Genomic DNA, 19,757 nt, shown 5'->3' with positions numbered 1-19,757 from the left:
TCTAAACCATAACCATTTATTTCATTTATCTGTAATAGCTTCTTTATTTTGAGCGCGAGTGATGATAAGAAAACACTAATTAACTTTTCATGGCTCCCTTTTCTTTTTCCTAGGTTTATTAGAAAACAAGGTCTGGACAGGCTTTTCCTAGAATGTGATACACACATGTGGCGCCTTGGAGACCGGAAAATCCCAGAAGGAATCACTCTGGATGGAGGATCAGACTGGTTCCTATTGAACAGGAAGTTTGTGGAGTATGTCATCTTTTCCAGTGATGATCTGGTGACAAAGATGAAGAGGTTCTATTCGTATACTTTGCTTCCCGCTGAGGTGTGTGGATTTACAGAGCCTCACTCTTCAAAGCTGTTGCTAGGCCTGATGCAAAGATCACTGAAGTCATTAGGATTCTCTGTGTTGACTTCAGTGGCCTTTTGATGTTTCAACTACTTTTTTTTCCTTTGATTGGTTATTTACATTTTGAACCAGTTAAACTATTACAGAGTAACCAAAACTTCAAGTTTCCTTTGCTTACAAATGTCCTTCTATAAAGACTTTCAAAAACTAATAGGGATGGAGACCCATATCCGTAAGTAGCTTTCCTCATCGCATCCATCCCTCTTATTTAAAAAAAAAATTAAGTACTTTACTTTAAAATGAAAGGTCTGCAAACAAAGATTTATTGTTCAATTCAAAACTCAGCTGGAAGGCACAGTCACAAATAATCTAGATCACTCAGAAATCACTCCAGCTCTAAGTGATGCAGAAGGGAGTGCAGACTAGAATTTGTTTCAGTCGAACATGTAGCAGTTTGTCAGGATGGGTGTGCATTATCTTCAGATAGAGCACACAGTCTGACATTTTCACAGGCTGTTATACACCTGCCCTGACAGGTACATTGCTCCCATGGGTTGTCAGACTCTTTCTCCAAGGTACTAACGTGCTCTATATGTTCCTGAGTATCTGTGAGGAAGGCTAACCTAATGACAATCTTTTAATTATATCAGCCTTCCTCGGTGGTGGCACGTGAGTCTTTGGTGGATCGATGAGACCAATCTTGCAAATATAAACCTTTTGTCATTCAGTTGAGCACAGTGGTTCTCATAATTTGATGGGGTTTATTATTCCACACACGTTAAATAATCTCCTTTTAATCCTATTTTTGCTAAAATTCACTTCTTCTCTCAACTCTGATAACCTTTTCATCCATTATCTTGCAGAGAATTTCTGTATCATTATGAAAGGACACAGGGCAATGAGTAATTGGGTAGTAGGTTTTTTTTTTTTTTCTCTCGCTTGACTGGGAATGTATGCCTTTATGGGTTTAACCAGACAATTCAAGCGTAAAATCCATATTCACTGGGCTGTCATTTAACATTAAAAAAGGGTAGGGGGATTATTTGGGGGTCAGCCATGCTAATGCTATGCCATTTATTTATAGATCATGCTATAGCAGTTTTTAAAGACAAGTCACTGCTCCTAAAAATCATCTTTTGCAGAGCTAAGTTTGATCATTTTGCACTGCTGCCCTCCACAAGGTTTTCTTATACTAGGTCCATATGTAACTTCTAAAAATCATTCTGCCTTTGCTGACCTGTTAACCTGCTACATCGGTCCCCATTACACAGGATTTATGTAATAGCTGAAATTATAATGATATAATTAGGAGAACCCAATAGGAATTCCTTGCTGCCTTGAGTCAGCAAATAAAGACTTACAATTTCAGAAGTAATTGCAGGAGACAGAATGTCCTTCTGGTAGCTGGGGTGAGTGTTATTTTTCTGTATGAGGTCACTCGGCTAGCAGCACATTACAAGTAATCCTTGGTCTCTGAGGTAGACAGACTAACAGAAGAATTGATTATGAGGCGGTTTGTTTTTCCATCAATAACAGTGATGGAAGATACAGCCTGAGAGTTATCATAGAAAACGCTTTGAAATTTATCATCAACGTGTCTCCAAGGAAAACAGTTCTGAGCGTAGTAGACCACAGAGTAACTTTGAAGACAAAATAATAGGGATCCCTTGAAGCAGGAATTTCTCGGACAACTGAAATAAATACAGCACAGTAATGAGAATGGTGCCTTTCAGTTTCAGGATCACAAAGCCAGTCATTCCAGAGGTCTAAAGAGCTAGAACGCCTGCAGCCAATCAGCCTTTTGTAGCATGGGTTTACCCCAGACTTTATTATTGTTTGGCTGTGTCTGCACTGTGCTATGCTTTCTATCCTATAGAGAGGGGACCAAGGCAAAGCTGCAAGGGAAGGTAACTCTGTTACTTCTAGAGAGGATAGTCCAGGTCGGTCAAGGTTCAGGACTGTCGGCTGGTTTTCTGAGCTGAAAGTGAAGATGAAAACAGAAGTCTGCATTGCTGAATGTACTGAACTGTTATTTTCTTGCAGTCCTTCTTTCATACTGTCCTGGAAAATAGCCCTCACTGTGACTCCATGGTGGACAACAATTTGCGTATCACTAACTGGAACCGTAAACTGGGCTGCAAATGTCAGTACAAGCACATTGTTGATTGGTGTGGCTGCTCTCCTAATGATTTCAAACCAGCAGACTTCCACAGATTTCAGGTAAGTCAGCTCTCTGCTCACCAAGTGTCGGGGGGGCTGGTTTTTCACTTCTCTATCTCTTTGATGTTGGGAAGCAGTCTAATTTCATGGCTATGGATTCAGGTTATGACGTAAGAATCTGTTTTCACTTTTTAAAAAGGAAGATTCTGACCCTCCTGGCTGAAGGGGAAAAGCTTGAAAATGTGACCCGAGTGAACCCTGAAGGCTCAAAAGCCAAAAGGCAAATTAAAGGACTCCAACATTTGTAATTATAATTTTTAAAGTCATGATTTGTAAGAAAATCTTATTATTTTGGGGGTTTGACTTACGGTTTTTGGACACTTGTAGTTGGCAAAACTGCAGTATAGGAACCTTAAGACGTTTGATTTCCCCCTTATGCTACACTATCTAGGGAGGCAGACGAGAGCAACATTGGATGGGCAGCGGGTGTGATTGGGCTCTGGGCTGTAATAGGCCTGAGTGCTTGGTACTAACAATACATTACGGTGTGTTGCATAAAGCCATGTGTTACAGTTTATATCTTTTCAAGCATTTCCCAATGCAAGGGGCCAGTGAACCACACATGAGAGAGGCAGCAGGTTACTGGATCTGTAGTTCCATCCTCCAATCCCTGCAAGTTTCCCTGCACAAAGCCTGTTTACTCAGGCTTTGTGTGGGGCGGGCTGCAATACCTCATGAAGCATAAATGACAGCCAGTCCAAAACAGAGACCTTGTTTCTGTTGAAATATACTACACCTCTACCCCGATATAACGCGACCCGATATAACGCGAATTTGGATGTAACGTGGTAAAGCAGTGCTCCGGGGGAACGGGGCTGCGCACTCCGGTGGATCAAAGTAAGTTTGATATAATGCAGTTTCACCTATAACGCGGTAAGATTTTTTGGCTCCCGAGGACAGCGTTATATCGGGGTAGAGGTGTATATACCAAGCATGGCTAATGTCAGTGACAGAGGCACTCTCAAAAATGCTAAACAAAGCATTTACCCTAAAAGAGCTTCTCTGACACACCCAGGCATCCCAGCCTCTGACCCAGTCAAGAGTCCAGCGAAGAATAAGTAAAAAAAGCCTTGATAAACTAGAGAGAATCAGCAGAGTCTGACTCACCTCCAAGCTACAATATATGCGTTAACCACATTTCAGGGACTAATCAGGCAAACTGAGCAGTAAAAGCCCAGCAATCACATGCTGAAATAAGCCTGACATATGCCTGATAAGAAAGTCCCTGAAATACACACATTTCACCACAAACATCACTCACAATTCCCAAAGAAATATAGTGTGCTGCTACAGAGGGAGGGAATATCAGAGGGGCGAGCACACGATCTGAGCAGTCGGTAGAATGAAAAAGAATTTCTTATAATAAGATCTGTAGCACCTTTGATCTCTGCCACTCCCCAAAGCTGGTACACAAAACCTGAACAAGATAAAATAAAGCCAGTTTAAAAGCTAACAAAGTAGAATTAAGAAGTGCATAACTACTAAAACATCCAAAATTCTGTATAGTACAAAGCAGGAAGTTTAAAAGGGACTGATCAAAACCTAAGAGCCTCTGCCATAGATGGCACCTCTCCCAGAATCCTGTTAACACTTTGAAACGGCAAATCTATACATATAAACTATACAGCTAAATGATTGTTTTTCAGCCTTTTTATAGCCAATCTCCCTTCTCAGAGCCCTACCAGGAATTGTGAAATGTATAACCTAACAGAAGTCATGTTCAGCTGACACTGTTTAAAATTCTGTTCTGGCTCCTCTTCTGGGCTTCTGCACTTCTACATCTGCATATTCTTTGCTCGCTGCTTGACCTCTTATAAATTGTTCTAGTGCTGCAGGGGATCCGTGTCTCATGCTGACTACTCATCGTGAAAAGTTTGTTCCATCTCCCCAGCACACAGTGAGTCATCACATGCAGGAGAGAGGGAGCTGGCTCTCAGTATGGGAACTGGTGCAAGAAAAGGGAAATTTCAGCTTCTGTCCCGAGTGCTCTTCACAAACTGCTTTGTACAGATTGACTGTACTGCATTGTGCTTAATTGGTCTCCATGTAAGTGAACATGGCAAAATCACTCCTCACCCATCCCTCTCTACCTTTTATCTGAATCTAGTGGCCTAATTAGATATAATGGGCCATGTTCTGTTTTCACTCACAATAGTTTTATACCTGGGGAGCATCCACTGATTTGGATGGAATTAATCCTGACTTACACAAGTGTCAGTGAAGTGGATAATCAGGCTATATATATGTGTGTGTCCATTCATACATACATACATACATATATACATATATCTATATAAAAACTTGATTTGCCACATGAGAAATATGTTTGTAAAGCTCCTAGAGGAGTTCATTATCTGGGTTGAGTCACTGAAGAAAAAATTTAAAGCACATATTTAAAGAAGGAAGAAATGCAGAAAAGGGAAACAGATACTCCCGACAGCTCATTGTCTTATGTTCTCCCACTGAGGTTCCCTTTATCCCCTCTTTGGCTTGGTCAGGCAACCTTACTGCACTTTGTGAAGGATATGATTGATTTTTCTGTTGTTTTCCTTGTTTTCTGCCAATTGGGCACATGTGGATAACAAGAACTTGATGTTCTCTGCATCCAGGCCTTCTCGTTCCCTCACCACTGCAATTGAACAATAGGGGTCTCTGGCAGGGGAGAGAGAAGAGTTCTCCCACTCTGTAGGGAGTGGCTGTCTTTTGCAGGACTTGGCAACAGCCCATTCCAGGAAAGCCAGTGCAGCTGGGCAGCAGTCATACTCTCTAATAAAAGAAGAACCACCTCAAATGAACACTTGCTAGTGCAGAAGCCATTGTCTTTGGAAATACAGAGGGTAGAGACTTCAGGAAGCAGTAAACATTGGTTATGTATCTTTGGTTCCTCTCATTTATTGACCAGTGAGGATAAATCATCCTGAAACCAATCCTGAAGGAAACCACAATTTATAATCTCTCTCTCGCATTCTATCTTCTTTGTGTCGATATAGTGAGCTAGATTTGTACTGTTCTTCTCAGGAAGGTGGCAAGGTGGCTTTAAGGCATTTATGTGCCTCCAGGATTCTGCCTGCTTTGGGAGCTTGTCGAGCACCTGGAGTAAGCTTGGTGAGTCCCAAGGGCTGCTCTACTTTACAGCAGACTGCTGTGCAACCCACATAGACTGAAGACATAGTTCTTTGGCCAGTCCCTCTCCCACACCTTCCTTTTTATCCATCCATCACAGCCCTACGTTGGGAGGGGGGCGGGGGCTGAGTATCCCAACCTTATGCTGTTGTGGGACATCATATAAAGGCCAGAACATGATCCTGAATCCAACCAATATTAATTACATCCTGTCACAGCACAAAACTCTTGCCCCATTTGTGGAAGAAGATAGCAGCAATGGGATATAAATCTGTAGCTTCCGGACATCTCTTGCTCTCTTTTGCAAGCCCATCACTCGCTCTCTCTCTCTCTCCCCCATCCTTTTCCGCAGACCCATCTCTATCGTGTAGACTTTATCTTTGTGACCACTAATCACCATGCTTCTTCCCACTGCCCTGCCCTGTATGGGTAGTACTAACTTATTATTTCACATTCCAAAACATTTAAACCCACTTGGGACATTTAATTAATTGGCGGAGGCAAGTGATGGAAAAAACTGCTTTTCCCAGTATAACTTATTTTGCTTGGAGGGTGGAGTGGGGCTACAGTAACTTATACCAGCAAAAGTGCAGTTTTGCTGGCATAAACTTTTGTCCACACTACTAGCCCTCTGCCAGTTACAGTACACTAGTATAGCTATACTGGCAAAGCGCTCCTTGTATAGACCTGGCCTCACTCTGTCTCCTCCCGAATTAGCTACAAAAGGACAGGATTAAACAGAATGAGAACCAAAAAAAGCAAGAGCTATGTTGAGGATCATTGAACTTGTAGTGTTATAAAGGAGCTGTAATTTTCCAAGCCTAATTGTTTTATACCCTTCTAAAATGATTTCAAGTTAACTGATTAGCTATCCATGTACACTACTTTAAAATCCAAATAGATCCTGGAAATAGCCTCTTATATTACTAGAAAGATTACAGCATTTTTTTCCCTTAAACTTTCTGTTTTTCCTTTAATTTGATTAGCTTTCAGACACCATGTGTTAATAACAAGCATTGACTCTAACTTGCTTGCATTTTAATCCCCTAAACTCATTTAGCATATTCCTCTCATTTATATTTGATGAAATTCAGGAAGAGAAGATTGTTTATAATGACAGTATGTTGAGAATAAAATATAGCTGGAATGCTGTGAAGACTGCAGTAATCCTGTTCCTTTAGGGTTTCATGGAATGGTAACATGTTCCCTTAACTTTCTGTGTGTGCTCCTACTAAACTTTAGTGTGATGCTGATAGAAAGCCTTTCAATAAGTGCACTTGAAACATATTATCTTGGTCTGGAAACCAGTATGGAGCTTCTTCTTTAGTCTAATATCATACTGCATCCTAGCTGGTAGTTGCTCGCTTATTTCTGATTGCAAAAACCTTGTTCTGAAAGAGTGCAATCCACTCCTGTACAGAGGGTCAGCACAAATCCTATGCACCACTTAAGACCCACTTAATTTTGAGGTCTTAAATGGGACTTCAAAGTGGCGTATAGATCTTGTACTAGCTCTGTGCACAAGGATGAGTTTGAACAAAAGAGAACTAAGGAATGCTTGTAAACGGAGGTTCTATATATTTGTATTATTGTGCATAATACTGGTCTTCCTGAGTGAAATAACGCCCCAGATACCCTCAATGACAAGTGCAAAACTTCATGATACCAGTTATGTCATGCAAACAGCAGGTAGTGAATTGGTCTTTAGCAATGTCATTATAATAGCCAAATTCATCCTGGAAGGCAATGGAGTTACACCAGGGATGAATCTGGCCCAATGAGTCCTACAGTCCTGTTAAAAAATTTTCCACATACTCTGATAAGAAGGAATTACTCAAAAATGCAAAATCTTTGGCCACAACAGCTTGTTTTTATAGATCAAAGCAAAGCAAACAGCGGGCTATTCATCCCCACTCTTCATTTCTCTATACCTGGCTCATATCTGAGTACCCTTGAGAGAACAGTATACTTTGTCTGTATGGGTAAGGGTCACTAGGTTTGACCTCTTTAGGATTTTTACTTTATGTAGAACTCCCCCAGATAGATCAAGATGACCCCTCTGATATCCTTTGCCCATCTTTGATCACTGATCCAATAGACATTCTTCTCGGCCTGAGTTGTCTGTTGCTCTGAGACTGACCACTGCAAGACAGCAATTTAAGCTAAAGGAAATAGTCTCCTCTTCCCATTTTTTTTCTGTATTAGTATTATTATTTATTTGTTTGTATTGCAGTACTGTATAGGCCCCAGCCATGATCAGACCGTGGTGCTAGGCATTGTACATATCTGTTGGGAAAGAGACCGTTGTCTTGTCAAGAGTTTATGATCTAAGTAGACAAGATAGACAAAGAATGAGAGAAGAAACAAGGGCACAGAAAGGTGACGTGACTTACCCAAGGTTACACAGCAGTTCAGTGGTAGAGCTGCTATTCACCAGATCACGCTGATCTTTTCTGTGACCCACTAATACTGCTATACTTGTTTGCCTGCATCTCGCAGATGACATTTTGGTTCACGTAACAAAGTTACCTACCAGGTTCTAAGGGAATGATATATTCAGTGTGTTCACCTTTGTGTGTATAAAAGAAGCGCAATGTCTAAATCTCGGAGTTGACAAGCCTATTTCTTACAATTATTTGTGGTAGATTTCTATTTCACTGTTTCGCTCTCTAGAGTGTATTCACACTTTGTATCTATCTACTATCTCCTATTCTTAGAGGAAACAAATTTAAATAGTTTCTGCAAAGGGAAAGCCTAAACCCAAGTAAGCAGCAGACTCTTGATTTTTAGCTCTTCCACAGGTTCCACTACCCCTTTCCCCTGGTAGACTTCAAATCCTTTTCTTATGCAATGGCCATAGTCTTGTTGTAATTCTTGTCTTTCTCTCTTCCTGCTGATTGTCATGTCCTGTCTTTATTTAGATTATAAACTCTTCAGGGCAGGAATCTTGTCTTCTATAGATTCTTTAAAGTGCACTTCTGTGAGCTGTAAAACCAAATATTTAGAATAAAATTCTGTCTGGCCCTGGACAGGTAAACAGAAGGCTCAAGGGTGGAGTAAGAAGTGTCTCCTTTTGTGCACTAGCATAGGGACCTTCTGCAATATGGTTGGAGGAAAGCACAGATTTTTATATAACACTTACTCCATCTCCAGCATTATTGCTTAACTTGTCTGTAGACATGGGTAAATGCTGCTTACATCCTTAGCTCCAGCCTATTGCTTAGAACAAGAGGTTTGTGACTGGAAACGGGAACTAACTCTAAGGTATTTTTTTCTTTCGTATCAACACAGCAAACCGCCAGGCCAACGTTCTTTGCCCGCAAATTTGAAGCCGTGGTGAATCAAGAAATCATCGGCCAGTTGGACTATTATTTGTATGGTAACTACCCATCTGGCACGCCAGGCCTCAGGTCGTACTGGGAGAATATATATGATGAGCCCGACGGCATCCATAGCCTCAGTGATGTCATTCTGACCATGTATCACTCATTTTCCCGCTTGGGCCTAAGGAGAGCTGAGACGTCATTGCACGCTGATGGAGACAACAGCTGCCGGTTAGTTTGAAACCTCTTTTTCCCTGCAAAAGCAGGAGTCTTAGAGGTACAGGGCCTGATCCAAAGATCAGTGAGGATCCCCACTGACTTCAGTGAGCTTTATATCAAATCTGAATATTAGAGTGTGATGTACAGTACAGAGTGACTGTGCTGGACTAGAATGGAGTGAACAACTCACCCACCCAGGGCATTTCACCTACTTTGTTGTATAGGCTGATGTACGTACAGGACTTGTCAGCTCTGGGTTTGATGCATATTTTCAAAGGTGTTTATACTTACTGATATATATTGGTTGTCCAGGGTTGACATTATGTATGTGATTTGTTTGATATACTTTTAAACAGCATCTCTTATGCCTAGTCAGTAGTGACAGGTTCCATTTGGTTGGTGGGTTTTATTTATTAATTTAGTGAGTATATGTTTATATTCACAGCTCCTGGATTCTTAGTCTCATTTCAGCAGAGGCATGCTGACATTTGTACTTGCCAGGAAGCAGAAGGCAGGATTTCAGTCCCTCAAAAATGAGGGTTAACGATCTTTCCTGCTTGTCCCTCTATAAGCAGATTTTTATGTGTGGTGCTCACAAGAACTAATCACACAAGTTAAGTTTTCTTGAACAGTTGCAATAGCCTTCTGCTGAAAATGCAGCCAATGGTGTTTTAAAAAGCAACAGGCAATTATTCCATTAATATGAATAAATTAATATTTTTTTTTAAATCAAAGATGTTAGACACGCTTTTTTATTGAAGGTTTCCAGCTATAAATCAAGTGAAGAAAAATCCATTTTAACAAATGCTTATAGTTAAACAGATTTACTTTCATTCGTTTTAAAGCAAAGCTAAGTCTTGTGGTAGGTGTTTGTTGTCTGCACTCACATGTTAAAGCTCTTTATTTTCAACACAAGGATATTGCATCCTTTAAATCTTCCCTTGTATTGTATGGTTCCCTTTCTGCTCTAAAATGTAATTACTTTTACGTTGTTTGTCGGGACTCATGTGCCCTTCTAGTTTTTACCCTATCAGAAAACACACTTAATCTAGCTCTGAGTGCTAAAGCCATTCCTTGCAGTTTGACAAATGGAGTTGGTCCTTCATGTGTTCTTGAGTAGGAACCTAATTCTCTGTGCCATTCTTAGTCAGTCACCAAAGTGCTGAGTACTGTCCCACTTGAGAAGCTCTGGAAATAAGTGATCTAGATTTCTATTACAGCCCTACCAGTAAAGGCTCTTGCTACAAAGCAATAAAAGATCAATAACAATTAGATATAAATAATAACTGGGAGCATACCATCCCTGACTTGAAAGAGACAGATCTGGTGACTGCCAAAGTCACTTGGTTTGTAGCAATTTAACCAGCGCAGGAAATGAGAGCTACATGTGGCAGGTAATAAAATCATATTGCAATTGCTTTATGTTCTTATTCCTTTTGCCAACATGGTGATGATTATTTATATTATCTTACTGCATGTATATAGAGCCTTTCATCTCAAAGGATCACAAAGTGCTTTTCAAGCTTAAACTGATAGACTGTATACAAGGCAATCCCTTCATCCACCATTGAAATGCAACCACCTCTGGGGTGAAATATAGCTGTTTAACCCTACACAGCAAAACTATGAAACAGTTTATGGCAGGAAGTGACGACTATCATATCCAATTGAAACTGCACTTGGATACTTGGGCTAAACCTCAACAAACATTCCATGCAGGTTGTTAATATCTGATTATGTAGCAACAAGTACAGTTTAAAGTACCATCCAATTTATATTTTATAGGAATGGCTAGTCCTTACTTTACAAAACACAACTCTTCCCCTTTTGGCATCTCCACCCGGGTTGGGTTCCTTGGCTGTATCACTTTTGCTGTAGGGCTGGCAGCAACGTGACATCAGATGATATCGAGTCACCACCCCTGTTTATTTCACACTGCTGGAGGCACCACAAGGAAAAGTCAACAGCTCAAGATCACATTCAGAGTCACTCCCATGCTGCAACCAGTGTCTATGAGAAATTGTTGCTGCCCAAAAGATTTCTATAAAAGAAATTGTCTGACAGACCTCACCTAAAGAGGGGTAGACCACTGCCTCAAAAAGATGCACCCCCGGCAGACTGTTCTTGAACTAGATGATGTTAAGTGTTGACATATTCTGTGCAAGCCACATTAGAGGGTGTTGGGATTTCATTTATTTCTTTTCACCTCTAGACATTTTTCCCAACTGCTGCCATGAGATAATTTACTCAGACTGTTTCATGGATACTGTAAATATTTGCTGCAACATATACCTAAAACAGGAGGTCTTAATATTCAGAACAGAAGTTAGTTTGTTGCCTGTACTGGCTGCAGTGCTCTGTTTGCTGTGTTTTTAGCAGAGTCCATCAGTGTCGGCCTTGTTTGTATTCTGTCTTGCTATGTTTATTTCTCATGCTCTAGACATTTCAGCCCTGGTGGTACTGGTTTCTTATAATGCAGCATTGTTCCTGACTGGCTGTCTTCATTGCTAGCTCCCTGTGATATTATATCATGGGGAGTCTGGTTTTAGCAAGCTAGATTTTGTGGGTAGGTGTGACACCAGTAGGCTTTCAATGGGTCTGTCACATATTTGTTTCTGAATATTTACAGTAGACTAACAGTTAATTATAGGATTGTAAAAATTGCAAGTGATACTGATGCCAGAGCCATAAATTATACCTTTTTCTATATTGCCAAGAAAATCTTTTTCAGGATGAAAGAACAAGTGAGCCATAAGTTTAAGTCATTTAAATCTGTGGCCATGGTGACTTTTATTTCAAGAGCTTAATGAAAAGCTACTAAATTTCCTGGTTAGTCTTTCTAAGGGCATATTGACATGGCAAGTTACTGTACAGCAAACCAGGGTGCGAATCTATAGCGCACCAACTTGCCATGCACTAACTCGCTGTGCGGACAGTGCTGCAGTGCAGTGAAAGTCCTGGAATGCGGCTCAGTATACATCAGTATAGTACACTAAGCTGCATGCTGGGATTTTCACTGCACTGCCGTTGGCAAGCTGGTGCGCTGTAGATTCGCACCCTGACTTACTGCACGGGAACTCGCTGTGTAGACCAGCTTTAATAAGTAAAAAATGGTGATGATCCCAGGCACAAGCATTCCCAACCTTTCCACTAGCAAGCAGGTTGTGTTTTATAAAAAGTTTGGGCCAGCTCCTTCTTTCCATTTTACCCATGCAGCCCTGCAGAACTCAATGGGTAGAACACATCCCTTTGTGAATGAATCCGATACTCATGAGAGCGAGACTTAGTTGCATTGGCTTGAATTGGGCACTAGCTCAGCCAGTGCATCTGCTGTGCCCTGACTTGCAGTGCCCTCTACTGTTCCCATCGTGGGACTCTCTTGAAGAAAGCATACCAATCATTGCATACTATGCGGTGGTTTTGTGACGTGAGACTAACCGTCAGTATGGTGATTTAATTTAAGAGTGATTGGAGTTGGAAGAAAGCAGCAGGAGAAGAGCTCTGTGGTGCATCCAATCTTTGGCAATTGGAAGATAGAAGGGCTTTCCTTGAATTTGTATTTTTCATTTCTATGTGGCAAATATAATATTGAGAGCTGGTTCAAGATGACCACCTTGTAATTGTAATGTAATTGTAAATGGCAAATCATGTGAAAGAGGCATCCGTTTTTACTGTAGCAGTGAGAGGTGCTTGGATGAAATAGTGATGGGGGCCATAAAAACAGAGAGACATATAATGAGTTATGATCGAATATATACATAACAAACACACCTTCTGCTTTAGTGTCCAGTACTGCTTTCAAATATTCACAGGTTGGTAGGGCTGTTTGCTACAGTTACTTAATGGACTACTTTTTACATCTGTACATTGGTATCAAAGGCTTTCTGAAGTCACAAGGGTAAGGAATTTTATAACAGTAATTATGTAAACAGTGGACATTTATTAATGTCTTAGAACTGTCACCAGAATATTTAGAAACTGGCCAAGCTGCATTTCTCTCCATTTGGTTGGAAAGTTTTCCCCCTTGTCCACATCTACAAATTTATTTTTTCTTTTATTTTGGCTTCTCAGCCATGAGGCGGAAAGGCCCCAATCCTGCAAAGACTTACTCATGTGCTTAGCTTTACACACTACGAATAGTCCATTGAAGGCACTGAAGCTACTTATAGTGTGGAAGATTAAGCGCATGCAGAAACAGGGCCAACTATAAAGCCCCGCAGCCCAAGCACCACAAGTCTGAGTCAGCCGACCCAAGCCAGTCACGGCCATGATGTGAGTCTTTTACTGCAGTGTAGACAGATCCCCACTGTCCACCCTTCCCTTACAAAATGAAATTAGAGAAGCACTTGAACATGGCTTGAAATTGGATACCCCTGTCTTTGAGGAAAGTTTGGATTTGGTTTTGACATGGACTTCACTTTGGAGTGGAACCCCAAATCTGAACACCCCTGAATCTGGGAAAACTTTGGATCTAAACTTTGTAGCTTGGTCTCCTCACCACTCAGTAAAATAATATCTTCAGAGTTCAAACTGTCCACCTTTGTGCAGCACCTTTTAAGCAGAAAGGATTTGTAAGGAAATGGAATTTTCTGGTCCAAAGAGACAGCGTAAAAGTTTAGCTTTGAATGCCTTTTAAATGAATGCATGTTCTTACTAACAATTTTTTGTTTGAGTAATCAGAAAAGCCTACGAATATCTGATAACGAGTAATGAACAAATTTAATATCTCTTAATGTTAAAGCAGCATATTTCCTTGAAAAAAATGTCCTTTTAAACCATTAGCCTGAAGTAAATGGTGATTTCGTGTCTGCTTTTTCATAATCCATGTCCATGTGCGTATACTGTGTGTTTTACAGGTACTATCCCATGGGCCATCCAGTTTCAGTCCAACTCTACTTCCTCGCTGATCGTTTTCAGGGCTTCCTAATCAAACATCATGCAACAAATCTGGCTGTCAGTAAACTAGAGACTTTGGAAACTTGGGTGATGCCAAAGAAAATGTTTAAGATTGCTAGTCCACCAAGTGATTTTGGAAGGCTGCAGTTTTCAGAGGTAAGCATTCCTAGCTAGAGCAGTCCTAGCCATTTTGCCAGCCAGGGTGCATTTTTGGTACAAGCCCTCACCCCCATCCCCCTTGTGCAGCCAAGCCAAAAAAAAAAAAAATGCCCACAGCCAGCCAATTAGTGGAGCAAAAAAACCCAATCAATCAGCCACTTCTTTTACAAACAACTGGTGAATTTGCATGTCAATTCATCAACTTTTTCAAATGCATTTTAGACACAGCTGAGGCAGAGTGGCTCAGTGCGTTAGTGCACAAGTCCTTCGTCATAGGAAATATTGATGCAAATCATGGTTTATGGCCCAACCGTGTAACATGCTGAGCACTTCCTACAATATTGTAAATGCCCTCAAATCCCCTTGAGTTAAGTGGCAGATGAGGGCAGTTATCTCACCACAGGTGGTCAGTATCTTACAGGACTTATCATCCGTGTCAATTTCCCCTTCCAGAGAGACTCAGGGATGCGGGAGGAAAGGGCACTGCAGCTCCAGATTGAGGTGGACTGTGTGATGGAGCCAGCTCTTTTCTCTAGCCTGTGCTATTCAATCCTCCCTCTCGTGAGCACCCTGAAAAAATTAAAATTTGGAAAAGTCGGGGATTATGGATAGAATATTGATGTAGGAACATCAAAGAGAAAATTACCACAGCAATGGCTGAGATTTACCCACAAATCCTGTTATTTCCTCCTGGGATTTGTCCCATTATCTGACATACACACTGTAAAAAATGTACCCCTAAAATACATCATGAGAAATAGACCAAAAATAGAATCTGACATCTATATTGTATTTTAAACATATAACTGTCTAAACAGTTAATTTCATGATGTTTCTTGTTAAGCCATAAATTTAAATTAAAGCATAAAATTGATTGAACAAATTTGTTCCCAGTCATTGTGGCCAAGTCCATAAATTATCGTCTTCTTGGGCAATTAAGAAAGGCCTAGGTAGGATTCAGTGTTTTGGTGTGCGTGGCAAATCTAAGAAATTAATGTCCCATTAAGAAGATGAATGTGGGATGCATTCTGTTTATCAATGTGTCTGGTGGTTGACTTGCCATTTCGTGCAGTGATAAATTGTCATACAAGCTGTATTTCTTGTGATTTGTAGCACTTCTGTTGTTTGTTTGGTTCTTAATTCTACTTTAGCATAATTCCTGATTTAAGTGCTTCTACGTTTGAAAACACGTGGGTGAGCAACGAAACAGTTCATCTAGCTGAGTGACAAAATGTGTTTAAAGTACTCGGGTATCCATTTTAAATATAGTGTTAATAAGAAAAAGAAAAAATCTTGACTTGTATCAGTTCCTGGAAAAGGCCCAAAATCTGTCTTAAGATTGATGCCTGTGCCCCCACTGACCATGGGAGTCATGTAAGTGTAAGCAAGGGAAGAATTTGACACTGGGTGAGTTCCTCTCACTTCAGAAGGAAATTTTTCTTCCACTGGAAAATAGTCATCCAGATACTCTTGAAAAGAGTTTTGTTTGTTGCGTCTCAGATGGTTTTCTCCTTTCGCAGTTGATTCATGTTAAGAAAGACTAGGAAGCACAAAGCCAATCATTTTAATCATCATTTAAACATTTACTTTATTTTCTCACTCCCCTTGGAAAACAGATCTCTCTGCTTTTGGACCCAGCTTTGCTCCCTCGTGTACATCCGGAATAACTCCATTGGCTTCAGTCAAGGCTGACAAGCCCCAGAACCGATCCATCGTCATTTTAAATGACATTTCTTGCTTCTGAAAGATCTCATGACTGTCAAATAAACCAATCCGTGCCCCTACTGTGAGGACTACAACAGTCTTAGGATCAAAGGCTGTGAGCTAAGCAACCAGACAGAAAACTCAGGATGATGGTTATGCTTGTCATGCCATATCTGTACTGCCTTTCCCAATAACTTTCTTCTTGCGATCAGGCAGTGAACTAGAATTGGCAAGGTGGTTATTGGCTGGGCACTGCAGTCCTTTTGCTGGCTCACACAAATGAGGCCAGCAGGAAGAGCACAGGGAGGCTGCTTCAGAATGTGCTGCAGATAAGACAAAGTTTACAGTGGTCATTGTGGTCAATGCATACAACCAATAGTATAGCAGGGGTGATAGGATCACCACAGTTCCGATTAGGCTCATGCTGCTTTTACTACTATTATGGTTACCGCTCCCCCATTTTGCTCCTCAAACTCTGCTTCCTGAAGAGCAGGTTTTCCACAACACCAATACAAGCATGAGACAGAAAGGTGAGTGTGATGGACATTATGAGAGTGCTAGTGTTGAGGTACCAAAGCGTTGGCAAAGTTTACGGCAGAATAGCAGTTGCACAGTAGATTCTGAACACACTCTAGTGTGTCGAATTTTATGATTAGAGGAAACGTCAGAGGGAAAAATTGCTTGGGTTCCCCCACTCCATCCTCATCAGATGGCAGCCCCAGACCCCTCAAAAATGATTTGTATATTTGTGTGGGTGTCCTTGTCATCTACTGCAAACCTGGATTTGTGCTATATCTTAGGAAACCTGAAATTTAATGCACTTGGAGGGGGAAAGATTGATTTAATTTAAAGTATTAAAAGACTTCAGGTCTAACTGTATCACTGGAACACTAAATTCATTTCTGGCCTTGTTAAGATTTGTGATTTATCACAGAGAATAAAATAAATCAGGTGGCAAGTAATTAGTGTTCATTGTGTGAACCTAATGGTCCTGCTTATGAAGAGCAATGAGAGACAAACCCATAATCAAGGCATAATTTATTTTGGGCAAATTTTATCTTGGGATTGAACAAGGATGGAAACAGAAGCTTTATACCAATGAGACAAGGGAGAATTCCAGCTTCCCAAGTATCCCCAGCACTCACATCTTATTGTGGGAGCCCAGAATAATCTACCTTAAGAGAGAGGTCTATAGTATATGGCTGTCTCTATAGAAAACTATCATACAATGTGATGTGGTATAAAAGTTTTTCCATTGTGGATTTTGAATAGGTGATTTACTCTTGAATGTCAAAGCCACAAGAGAGCTCTGCAGCTCATCCCAAAAGACTGTTAATGAAGCCTTGACACCAGCCCACATCGCCATGCTCTCTATGTGTTCCACATACGGTATCCAAAACTTATTTTAAGAATGTTTTAGCGCAGGGCTCAGAGGGAAGGAGGGATAAAAAGTTCTCAGAATTGCTTAAAATCACCTTCACTATAAAATGCTACAACTTGAAAGCCTCAGCCCCTCGCCTGCATTGAAATCTGCTCAGCACAAGAGAGTGTGTGTCTGGGGAGGACATCAAGGAGCTGGTTCTGATTTCCTGATTCTGTGGACTGATCTGCAGTGGCCCTGGCCCCAGTGTAGATTAAAGCAGTGCCTGGGCTGCTCTAACATACGTCATCTAGCTGAGGTCCCCGAAGGAATGTACCAAAGCTGGAGACTTTCAGAGCACACTGCGCTCCAACCGTACGACCTCTCTGTCTCCAGCATACCCCTCCCTCCTTAGGCTAGGGACTCCTTCATGCTACATCTAGGCTGAGGTATGGGATTTCAGTCTATCTTAGAGTTTTATGCTTTGGCCTGTCATTGTAGTATCTGACCATCTTCCACATAACATCAATAGCCAAGTCCCTAGTGGATTTTATTGAATCTCTGGCATGTCTCCCTTTTTGGGATGAAATCTCTGCTTGAGGTAAGGTCCTTGTGTGGTTGCTTTTTTTTTTTAATTGGCAGGGTTTTATTTGGTAGAAAGGGGTGTCAGTGTTGTGTGTGTGTGTGTGTGTGTGTGATTTTTATGGTGGAAAGGCTTGGTCGAAGAAGAAGGTTTTGCAGCATTTCCTAAAGACAATCACACTCTGGATTCCTCTGATCCCTTCTGGAAAATAGTTCTGTAGCCAGATCCCCTTGTCCAAAGTTGTTTTATGCCCAGCTATAACATGCTTCATCTTGGGCTTTCTGATGAGCATTGTCCTGGAGAAGCGCAGCTGTCAATCATTCATAGATCGAAATGTGGTCTGTAATGTTGCTGGGGCTTGATCCACTAATTGCTTTGAAAATTAGGACAAAAGCCTTAAACTGGCATCAAAAGCTAGTTGTGAGCCAGAGGAGGGACATCAGTATGGTTTGATGTACTCCTGGTGGCCTAAACCGTGGAGAAGGCAGGCAACTGCATTCTGTACTAGTTGGTGCCTGTGCATCACCTTCACATTCAGCTTCTATCTGGTGAATTACAGTAATCCAGCCTAGAGGTGACAAAAGCATGGATCACTGCAGCCAGGTCCTTGCCCGGAAGGAAGGGACAAAGCAGGCATTTTTAGATACCGATGCTAAACTGGTCATCCAAGCTCAGTGAGGAGTAAAAGAGCATCCCAAGGTTTCACACCATTCTGACAAATTGGAACTGTATGCCTTCAGTGGAAGGTGGAGACGGTGACTCTCCTACTTCTTCAAAGCATTTCTCCTTTCTGCGAAGCATCATGTCGGTCTTTCCTGGATTCAGCTTCAGCCAGCTGCTTTTCATTCAAGAGCTGATTTCTGGTAGGCATGCTGACATTTGGGAATGAGATATATACAGTAGAACACCAGAGTTACAAACCGACCTGTCAACCACACACCTCATTTGGAACCAGAAGTACGCAATCAGGCAGCAGCAGAGACACATAAAAAGGGGGTGGGGGCAGCAAATACAGTATAGTTCTGTGTTAGATGTAAACTACTAAAAAAAAAGGGAAAGTTTAAAAAAAAAAAAGATTTGACAAGGTAAGGAAACTGTTTCTTTGCTTATTTCATTTATATTAAGGTGGTTAAAAGCAGCATTTTTGTCCTACATAGTAAAGTGTCAAAGCTGTATTAAGTCAATGTTAACTTGTAAACTTTTGTAAGAACAACCATCAAGTTTTGTTCAGAATTACATATATTTCAGAGTTACAAACAATGTCCGTTCCCGAGGTGTTCGTAACTCTGATGTTCTACTGTAGTTCAGTGTCAGCAGCACACTGTTGGCCACTGAGCCCATGGCATCTCCCTGTCTCGCTGTGCTCTCAGGTAAAAATTGAAGAGAAGAAAGGTTAATATGGATCCCTGCAGAACCTCAGAGGTGAGGGCAGCTACTAATTGTCAGTCTAAGTTCTGCTGGGCATGGAGCTCTTGTCTGTGTGAATGGCTAAAGGAAGGCCATTTTTAGTCTCACCAGAGCTGTCTCTATGGCGTTCCTGATCTGAATCCTGGTTATGAGATATCTAGGATGTTAGCTGATATCACATGTTGTTGGAGGTTACTAGCGTCTGAATTATTTTGCCCAAGAAAGGGAGGTTGGCGACAGAACAGTAGTTGAGAGGTCTTCAGGATTTAAGGGGAGGCTTCTTGAGGATTAGGCGAGCTATTGCATTTTTGAGAAGGAGTTAGGTTGGTGTGCTTCTTTGAAGGAGGCATTGGCCATTCCTGTTAGTAGTGGGCATAGTTGTTTGCTGGCTTTTACCAGCCAGGAGAGT

General features: G+C 41.2%; 1 protein-coding gene across 1 annotated transcript in view; it reads left to right on the top strand.

Annotated features, from left to right (window-relative positions):
• XYLT1 (xylosyltransferase 1) overlaps positions 1 to 19,757 on the top strand; it is a 318,750-nt gene that overhangs the window by 271,936 nt on the left and 27,057 nt on the right. The window contains exons 7-10 of the mRNA XM_034783464.1: positions 114 to 330; positions 2,398 to 2,574; positions 8,989 to 9,251; positions 14,096 to 14,291. Coding sequence (XP_034639355.1) covers positions 114 to 330; positions 2,398 to 2,574; positions 8,989 to 9,251; positions 14,096 to 14,291 — 853 coding nt within the window. The remainder of the gene's footprint in view (positions 1 to 113; positions 331 to 2,397; positions 2,575 to 8,988; positions 9,252 to 14,095; positions 14,292 to 19,757) is intronic.

This window comes from Trachemys scripta, chromosome 10 (genome assembly GCF_013100865.1).
Source record: "Trachemys scripta elegans isolate TJP31775 chromosome 10, CAS_Tse_1.0, whole genome shotgun sequence".
Taxonomy (NCBI): Eukaryota; Metazoa; Chordata; order Testudines; family Emydidae; genus Trachemys; species Trachemys scripta.
The sequence above is the reverse complement of the archived record's forward strand: the minus strand, read 5'-3'. Positions and strand labels throughout refer to the sequence as shown.